General features: G+C 40.3%; 1 protein-coding gene across 1 annotated transcript; it reads left to right on the forward strand.

The window, feature by feature from the left end:
- The first annotated feature begins 1902 nt into the window (after positions 1-1902).
- On the forward strand, positions 1903-8651 carry LMOD2 (leiomodin 2). The gene is made up of 3 exons (XM_066318573.1): positions 1903-2707; positions 6534-7856; positions 8211-8651. The coding sequence occupies exons 1-3, from the start codon at positions 2435-2437 to the stop codon at positions 8235-8237; spliced, it is 1623 nt and encodes a 540-aa protein (XP_066174670.1). The 5' UTR covers positions 1903-2434; the 3' UTR covers positions 8238-8651.
- Positions 8652-9537: the final 886 nt, after the last annotated feature.

Genomic DNA, 9537 nt, shown 5'->3' on the forward strand with positions numbered 1-9537 from the left:
CGTAGAAAACTTTGAATAGACAATTCAGGTATCTATATGTTTTACTTTGTCTAATGGACTCTCAGCTCAGGAAAATTTAAAGACTTAAAAATTTTTTTGTACCTGACACAAAAGGAAAAGCGGAAAACTGAGATTTTTCTGGAAAACAGTATATTTGAATAGGGTTATTTTTAACAGCATATTTTTGCTTTTAATATTGTACATATCAGTGCTTTACATATCAATGTTGTACTAATAAAATATAGCATTTCAATTTCTAAAAGCATTTCAGTTTCAAACAAAAAAATCTGTCCAGTTCACATTTCCTACCTCCATCAAAAATGTTTGCAACAAAACGTTGTCAGCAAAAATGCACTCAAGAAAGGTAACTTTATTGAGCTGCTTGTCTGGCTAACTCCAATGATAACAATGTGAACCATTGTCCTAGACATACTAAAGAAATAAAATTGCTTGGAGTGCAGCTGTATACAGATAATTAATGCATATGTCAGCTCTACCAAAAAGCATGGATGATGCCAAGTTTAAAAAAAAAAAACTGTACTTGTTATATTTCCCTACTCTTTCACATTTTTCAGAATTTGGCCCAGGGTTCATTCTGCAGGTGCAGCTGAAAGAGTGAACAGAACTCCTTTGGACCCACTGACTTGTCTTTGTGCACTTGACCTGTCATGGGACTTTATAGCATGAAGGTAACACTCTTATCTTCATAAGCCAAACATCTGCCTCCTTTTTATTTTATCCAAAGATTCTGTCAGTGTAAATGACCTGAAAATATGTATTTTGTATTAAGGTGTACAATATTCTTATGTCTGCTTTATTAATGTATTTTGTAGGTTAGGAAAGACTAAAGCTATAAAGGCAGAGCTTTCATACCATTCTTTGATCAAGGTAAAGGCACAAAGTTCAGATAGACAAATGATCAGAGGAAAAATATTTTTCTTTATCAAATCTTTATGAAAATCATGCTTAATCTCCTCTCTTTACTGTCAGTAAAGCTGTATGCATAATGATGAAACTAAACGAGCAATTTGTCTAAAAACATATGTCAGTTCAGGTGTCCAATCCATGTTGACCAAAAAGAGATGATGTTGGACAATAACAATACTTCAAATTATGTTCACTTACATTTCCATTAAATATTGGCCTGACTGTCTAAAATACACTGTGTGCTATTATTTAAGAAGATTGATATATATTTTTATAGAAGTGTTCCTACTTCGATGTACCAAAACCTTCTCTCTTCCTCTCCCTCTCTCACAGCATGGGCTGGCAGATATTGCTGGCCTGCATGTTTCAGAAAATGTTCCTAGTTCACCATCATTCACTGCTAAATAGAAAAAAACCCCCAAAAAACAACTACATCAGAAAAACAAACAATAACCAGTACAAAATTTGATCTTTCTTTTTGTAATCCTTTTTACTGAAAGATGCCGGTCAATAAAAATAATATCAGAATAATCTATCATCTATTGGCAGAAACTATAATGTAGGTGTACATTTAGAATAAAGAATTGAAGGGCACTCTCCAACTGCACATTAGTCAGTGACAGTGAGCAGCAGCCCTTAAAAGAATAGCCACTAGAGGCCTTCAGTTGCTCGGCCTGTCAGAAGTGATGAAGGCACAACCCAGGGCTTGTTACCCTTAAATCTCTGGGTGACTGTCCTTTCCCTCCAGCAGAGCACAATTCTCCACGTGAAAAAAAACCAAAAATCTCACAGGTGCTCCAAATGGACATGTCCAGCTGATTCTCACTCTGATGGTCCTGGAAAAAAAAATAAAATAAGGGAACTACTGAAGAATCCAGTTGTGTGATTTGTTGCAGGCGACATGCGACGCTCTGCACAGCTACTGCACACCGAGCTCCCCCTTGGCTGCCTCTGCCCCCATCCCACCCGCCTGCAAACACCTCGGGGGGACAACAGCATTCCTCTAGGGAACTGTGCAAGTGAGAGGAAGTCCACCAAACATCGGCAAGGGGGTTTTATTTCCAGCCCCTATGACAGCCCAGGATTAAATGGCTTTTCATTGTTCTTTCCCCGCTGCAATTTGGACACGATGCCAGTGTAAGTGCGCCCGGGGTTTTATTTGGTGCCGCCCCCCCCCCCGTCTGCAGGGCTGGTATTCTCCCACTAGCTGCCTGTTCTAAATATGGCCATGGCCAGTGTGTCAATAATCCTTCTCTTTAAGGGACTTGCAAACATTAGTGTTGGGACATTCTTGCTGTTCAGATGTCTAGCTGACGTCTGATGCTTAAAACGGAGCATGCTTTCATCCCTTCATGCATTGTCGTAAGCCCCCAATGATTACTCTTAAAAGGGTGCCTCTGGCTATGCAGGGAAACAGTTGCTGACCACAGGAGACACAGCTTGCTTGCTTCAGCCTTCTTGAATGCCTGGTCACTTCAGCTTTGTACCAGCCTGACCAAGCAGGACCATGTCTACCTTTGGGTACAGAAGAGAGCTCAGTAAATATGAAGACATCGATGAAGACGAGCTCCTGGCTTCTCTCACTGAAGAGGAGCTGAAGGAGCTGGAGCGGGAGCTGGAGGACATAGAGCCTGACCGTAACCTTCCAGTGGGACAACGGCAGAAGAGCCTGACAGAGAAAACACCAACAGGGACTTTCAGCAGGGAAGCACTGATGGCCTACTGGGAGAGGGAGACCAAGAAACTCCTAGAAAAAGAGAGGTTGGGTGCATGCGAGAAGGTAAGATGCTGAGGCATTTGCTGTTTCCTGTAGATATTTGGTTTTATCCTTCATTGGCGTGATTTCACTGATTTAATTTCTCTTCAGTCTCCTGTAGCATTTTTAAGAACATTGTTAGCCATACCTCTGTGCCTGCTAAAGTGCTGAGTATTAGCTCAGAGAGTTTTTGTTCTCTCTGGAGGTACCTTAAGTGCTCAGTTCAGAGCAGAAGAATATGCCATAAAAACTATCATTAGCGATTAAAAAAGGCAAAAAATTTAAATGTTAGAAATTAATAGGTAGATACGGGGGCCTTTGGATAGCATTTGGTTTTTTAAGAAAGCTACACAAAATGCCTTTTCCCTTCCTTAAAAACCAGCCAGTATTAACTGCTGAGAAGCATGTAAGGAGGATAATTTTGAAAACATGTTATTTCAGAAGGTGAGTAAGCGGATGCAAGGCTTTGTGCTCGCTGGAAGAAAGCAGCTTGTGTTGCAGTCAGCAGCTTGTGTTGCTTTGTTCCTGCTGAGGATCCTTGGCATGGTTCAGGAGTCTTCTGGCAACTGTTGTCAGAGGGCAGCTGTACATTATTTAAAAAGTGGCCTAGGATAGAGTCATCAATCAAAGCATTTAACTGCATTCCCAAAAAAAAAACAACCAATGGTGTTTGTTAGGCAACTCATCCCCAAAAATAAAAAAGTTGGTAATAAAAGCTGTTTCCTGAAGTATAAATGGGCAGTACAGCTGAGTGGGAATGAAGGGCTGTCTTGGCAAGCAGGGAGGACTCTCATCTCAGCTGATGTCCACATTGGCACTCTTGATCCTTGCTAAAAGTATATGTGAGACTGAGCCCGACCAAAAAGCAACTTCTATTTTCATGGTGGCTCCGTGTAAAGTGGGGACTTGGGAATTTTTAAGCACTGCTTCATACCAAGTTCTAACTGTGTTTATAGGGACACATTTCCCCATGTTTGAGCAGAAGGTAATACAACAAAGGCAAAGACAGCAAAACTGAACTCAAAACTTCTAAGAGCCTTGATTCAGGAACTTATTTCATTTGCAAGAAAATAACTGCAGTTTATACGTTAGATAAAATATCCTCCTAGAGGAAAGTCAGATGGATTAAATTAGCCTGCAATATTCAGAATGTTTTTATATGTAAGTACCTTCTCTTGTTTGTGAATGGTGGTATAAGGTCTTTGTAGGCAAGAGCACAGACCAGTAGCTGTCATCAGACCATTAGTATCAGCTTGCAGACATCGACTTCGCTCCCTGTTTGTCAGTCCTAGAGAGTAAATGGCAAGATTAATGTTTATTTCCAGCTTAGCCTGGAACTCGAAACCTGGGCAGTTCTAAAAAACCTGTTGAACAGTTTTAGTTCAGTATCTTATACAATGGCAGGATCTTCCTTTTTTTTTTTTTTTTTTTTTTTTTTTTTTTTTTTTTTTTTTTTTTTTTTTTTTTTTTTCCATGTATATAAAGCATTAATGATGGGTACTGGCTAAACCTCCAAGTCCTGGCAAAAGACTCTACACTTTTTGATCTGAGGAAAAACTTCCCGAATGCATCCTGAAATAAGAAAAGGATGATATGCTGATACAGAAGTCACAAAGACTCTCTCCACTGATGGCAATAAGAAAGCTCCATGAAAACAATTTTCTTTTTGCTTTCAACTGTCTGGAAATTATGCAGCTTTATCTAAGATGGTTATTCATGCTCCTTCTATAGTAAGTGGTGACAGATCAGCTGGTCCAAAGGCAAACAACTTGCAGATAGCCTTTTAGGGTGAATAACTTGTCCTCCAGAGACATTTACCTCTGCATTGACTCTCTTAGTCCTAACTTTTCATAAAATTACTCCCACAAAGTAAGGTGAAGCCCTAGAGGCTGCCTGCAGCAGTCCTGTACCACAGTGCTGCCACAGTAAGAACACGTCTCTGTATTCAATTTCAAAATTATCCTGCAGATTATTATGACACCAGACAATGTACATGACAGACAACTAAATTCTGCCTTTGACCTCAGATATGCCACTCAAAAAAAAAAAAAAAGTATGTTTTTATTCATCAAGCATCATTAAACATATCAGTGTATTTAAAGGCACCTCCTTCTGATCATCTGTAGTATATATTCCTTGAGATATAAAACCAAAGCCATAAAGACAGGGATTTGGATACCCAATGTTTTGAGGTTTTAAAGCCCTACACATATATAGAAGATAGAGATATAAATCTTAATCCCTTAATAAGCCTATAGGTAGCACAGTATCTCTCAGCTTTAGGGCCTTTCTGCACCTGTTCTACAGGAGAAGCAATGGGGCTGGGTCCTGCAAGATCTCTGTGTGCAGGCCAGTGTAATCACACCCTGCAAGACCCCCAGGTCCTGAATGCTCAGGAGCATCAGGCAGAAACAGCTCAATGTCCTGTTTCACTGAGTCATAGTTCTGCAAATGTTACAATTGGCATCTTTTTTTGCATATATCCCAGCACAGAATTCTACTGCAAATTGTGAAACAGTGCCATGCACTTTAACAGTTCTCTATTTTCAGAACCTTAGATAACTGAGCAAACCTAAAACTGCGCAGGTTGTCTAAAAATAGGCTGTCCTCTTAGTAACACTTTGGTTTTCCAGAAACAGAATTGCTGTGTCTTTGCAGAGTGTACTCACTTTGGGAAATACCCTAGCATTTTGCAGAGATTAAAACATAAATATTGCCAGAGTAGTGCATATGGAACCATTATATTCATTGAAAATTTACAAATTTTATAAAGTGAAAATTTACATTTACAATTGTAAAAAAAAAATGCGTACCTATAGTTTTTCCAGTTGACAAAACATGGCATGGAAGATCTTTTTGAACAAGAGGTTGAAGGTTTGTTGCAGATTCTGGGTTCTGTCATGCCCCATAGATCCCCATTGCACTACTGGAGTCCTCCACGTGGAGAGTGAGGCTTTCCTGGGGTGAAGACCTTTTCCTTCTCCTCTGCAGAGGAGAACTTTTGCCACCATAACTTCTAAAGGCAGCAAGCAGAGCCTTGGGGCATGGTTCCAAATTTGCCTTCCTGGTACTCACCAAACACACTAAAATAACCTTGTGTTTCAGAAAAACAACACATTTGCTCTGTAGATAATGAGTTATAACAATTTACAGTATGGGAGCAGACTGTGAGCACTGGCTTAGCTCTTGACAAACCCAAAGAAATTCAGGGGTTATTGACATGTGGTTACATGTTACCTCTGGGAAGGCATCTCAATCCTTTCTTCATAAATAGTTTATTAATATGTACAGTCCATGCAGTACATCCAAAGTATTTTTGACATGACTTCTGTAATTCTGTGTTGTTTTGGGTGCTGGTATACAAGACTACACACGCAGACACTATTTGTAGTTTACATCATGGCAACCTTTAATTTTTTTTTAGACATACTGCCATATGCAAGGGAGTCTGAGATGTCTAATCCTCATGAAATGAAGAAGCTTGTTGCTCATGTTCATTATGAAATTGTTGTCTTATGTTTCTGCTGTCAAGGATCCAAATGATATCTCCTTGTAGACATCTCAACACATAGAAAACCTGGTGTCTGTGTTGTAATACCTTGTATCAAGTTTTCTCTTGGCAGAAATCGCTGACATTGGTAAAGTGGTTGCAATTTATGCTATATTAATGTAAAAGAAACAATGTTAAAAAGATGTTAGGTAAAACATTTTCTGTTCTCCTAACTGTATTTGTTTGTTTTTAGATTTCAATGTTAACTTATATAGTGTCAGTATAATCGTTCCTGTGCCAAAAGGCAGTAGCTACATTACTTCAATCATGTTTAACACCCACACCTACATTCTTGTTCAGGATTCTGAGCAAGAAGACAATTCAGAAGAACTTCAAGAAGAATGTTTCACAGAAAGCAATAGTGAAGTGTCTGAGGAGGCATATACTGAAGAGGATGATGAAGAAGAAGAGGAGGAGGAAGACGAAGATGAGAGTGATGATGAAACTGAGGAAAAGCAAAATGCTGCAGCTGGAAGGCGTTCTGACCACATCAGGCACAAAAAGTGTAATGGTGCAAAGGATGATGAAAACTTCCTCAATGGCCATGATGGAAAAGACAGTGATAATCGGGGTTTAAAAAGCAGTGCCATCCACCCCTGTGGAAATCCAACAGTTATTGAAGATGCTTTGGAAAAAGTAAGGAGCAACGACCCTGACACCACAGAGGTCAACCTGAACAACATTGAAAACATCACTTCACAGATGCTCATACAATTTTCTCAAGCCCTGAGGGACAACACAGTGGTTAAGTCATTCAGCTTGGCCAACACCCATGCTGATGACAACGTGGCAATAGCCATTGCTGGTATGTTAAAGGTTAATCAGCATATAACTAGTCTGAATATTGAGTCAAATTTTATCACAGGCAAAGGCGTGCTGGCCATCATGAGAGCTTTACAGCACAACAAGGTTCTAACAGAACTGAGGTTCCACAACCAGAGGCACATCATGGGCAGCCAGGTGGAAATGGACATAGTCAAACTGTTGAAAGAGAACACCACTCTGGTAAAGCTGGGGTACCACTTTGACCTCGCTGGCCCAAGAATGAGCATGACAAGTATCCTGACAAGAAATATGGATAAGCAAAGGCAAAAGCGGATGCAGGAGCAGCGGCAGCAAGAGTCAGGTTGTGATGGAGCTGTCAACCCAAAGACCAAAGTTTTGCAGAAGGGGACACCTCGGTCCTCACCTTACGTGTCACCTAGAAGCTCACCATGGTCTTCCCCAAAGCTCCCTAAGAAAGCAGTGCCAGGGAAATGTCAGCCTTCAGCACCTGCACCTCCACCTCCCCTTCCCCCCTCACCCCCACCTCCCCCTCCTCCTCCTCCTCCTCCAGTTATTCCAGAGAAGAAGGCACCTACCAGGAATATAGCTGAAGTCATCAAACAGCAAGAAAGCTCCAAAAAAGCCTTACATAATGGACAGAAAAAGAAAAAAGGCAAAAAAAGCAGAAAACATGAGAACAGCATATTGAAAGAAATTAAAGATTCTTTAAAATCAGTCTCAGACAGAAAATCAGAGGAGGGTTCACGACCCTCCACCCGGCCATCCACCCCACAGAGGTCTCTCCACGACAACCTTATGGAAGCAATTCGGGCAAGCAGCATAAAGCAATTAAGGCGGGTAAGTAAGAGATCCTAATTCAGTAACTGATTGTGGTCCAAATATAGCACAAGCTCGGTTTATTTTAGTACACGCATTTAGTTAAAGAAAAGCTTAGAAATGTGAGCGTAATGAAGCACTTGGGAAGAGGCTTCCCCCTGATTAGGCTTTTCTCAGCACAGTGATTTCTGTCTGACTGTGATTCTGACAGAAAGTGAGCTCCTTTCCCAGGCTCACCCTTGTTGTGGGAGATGATGTGTAGCACAGAGTTCTTGGCAGTGTATGTCTGGCAAGAACTTCAGGTATTTTGCCATTTAGACTGTACATTACATTAGCAAATGTAATGAATATGCCCTTCCCACCCCTGTTTCGTAGGTGGAAGTGCCAGAAGCCCTTCGGTGAAAGCCTGGAGGACAGAAGAAGCAGAGCAATGATCGAGGGGAGGCTGCTTTTCCTTTCACTGGTAACACAGACTGTCTAGAACGCTGTTTCCAAAGTACACTCTTAGATTCAAGCCATTTCTCGTTAATTCAAAGAAATAAACCCGCTAAATACAAAATAATGCTTTAAGGATCCATTTACATTGTAATCTGTAAATATGGAAATAATTTTCTTTTTTTATTTAATGAGATTTATATTGAGAAGTTGTTGCTTATTTAGATATCCTTGTTAATATCTGACTGCACATCACTGGACAAGTCCTTTACACTGAGATGTAACAGTTTACCAGCCTGTGGTTTCTTCTTTTTTTTTTTTTTTTTTTTTTTCCTTTTTCCATGAATTTACAATAAATGTGGTTTGAAGCTTTCAAGCAGACACATAGTCCTGGATTTCTGTGAGTGAAAACCCACTAGATGGCTGCATCTTGGGAAGTCTCCTGAGAAACACCTGAAATCTTTCTCAGCTGCACCTGAGCCTTTGTGGAGGATACTACCTGAGCCCATCTCTTAGTGCAGTTTCATGTTTGCATTGGAAAAAATGAAACCATTGGACTATATACCACTATAACTAAGCTATGGGTTGTGTCAAGTCACCAGTGTTGCACACTAGATCCTGAACCTTGGCCTAAAGAACTGGGAGAAGAATAGAGCTGTAGTTCACCCTGACTTGTAGGCTGATAGTTAATGTCAATATTTTAAGGATGCAGCAGAGTTATTCAAGTGAGACCCATTCAGTACAAGTGCTGTCCGTAATCAGAACTGACCTCAGTGCAGTCATCCAGTCAGACAGAGAAACTTGAAAAGCAGCCTGCCATCCAGGTGGAAAAAAGACTTTCCTATGGTATCAGTTGAACAACAAGCAGGGTGTGAAGTGTCAATATGATACAGTGGAAGCAGAGCCAACATCACTTGGAGATGCACGACTGGAGGTATCACATCACAGGCAATGGCAGGAATAGCCCTTCTTCATGCACTAGACATCTCCCACTGTCAAATTAGTTATGGTTCTGGGTGCTTCAGCTAGTGTGAAGGCAGTGATAACATGAGGAAAACTGAGTAGTGGCCAAAAGGTTGAAAGGCAAGAAGAGAGATATGTTCAGAAGCACTACTAAGTATTAATTAGTTTTCTCATTGCAACTATAAATAACAGAATTAGTATTTATTTTATATAAAGCCACATCGAAGAAAATTAATTAGGGTTACCCAACTGTGATACTGAAAAAATATGGGTAATCTTGTACCTACAAATATTAATAAGACAG

Source organism: Sylvia atricapilla, chromosome 5 (genome assembly GCF_009819655.1).
Source record: "Sylvia atricapilla isolate bSylAtr1 chromosome 5, bSylAtr1.pri, whole genome shotgun sequence".
Lineage (NCBI taxonomy): Eukaryota > Metazoa > Chordata > Aves > Passeriformes > Sylviidae > Sylvia > Sylvia atricapilla.

Coding starts and splice junctions, on each gene's coding strand:
- LMOD2 (XM_066318573.1), top strand. CDS start 2,435: ATGTCTACCTTTGGGTACAGAAGAGAGCTCAGTAAATATGAAGACATC. Junction 2,708..6,533: donor GGTTGGGTGCATGCGAGAAG/GTAAGATGCTGA, acceptor ATTCTTGTTCAG/GATTCTGAGCAAGAAGACAA. Junction 7,857..8,210: donor GCATAAAGCAATTAAGGCGG/GTAAGTAAGAGA, acceptor CCTGTTTCGTAG/GTGGAAGTGCCAGAAGCCCT.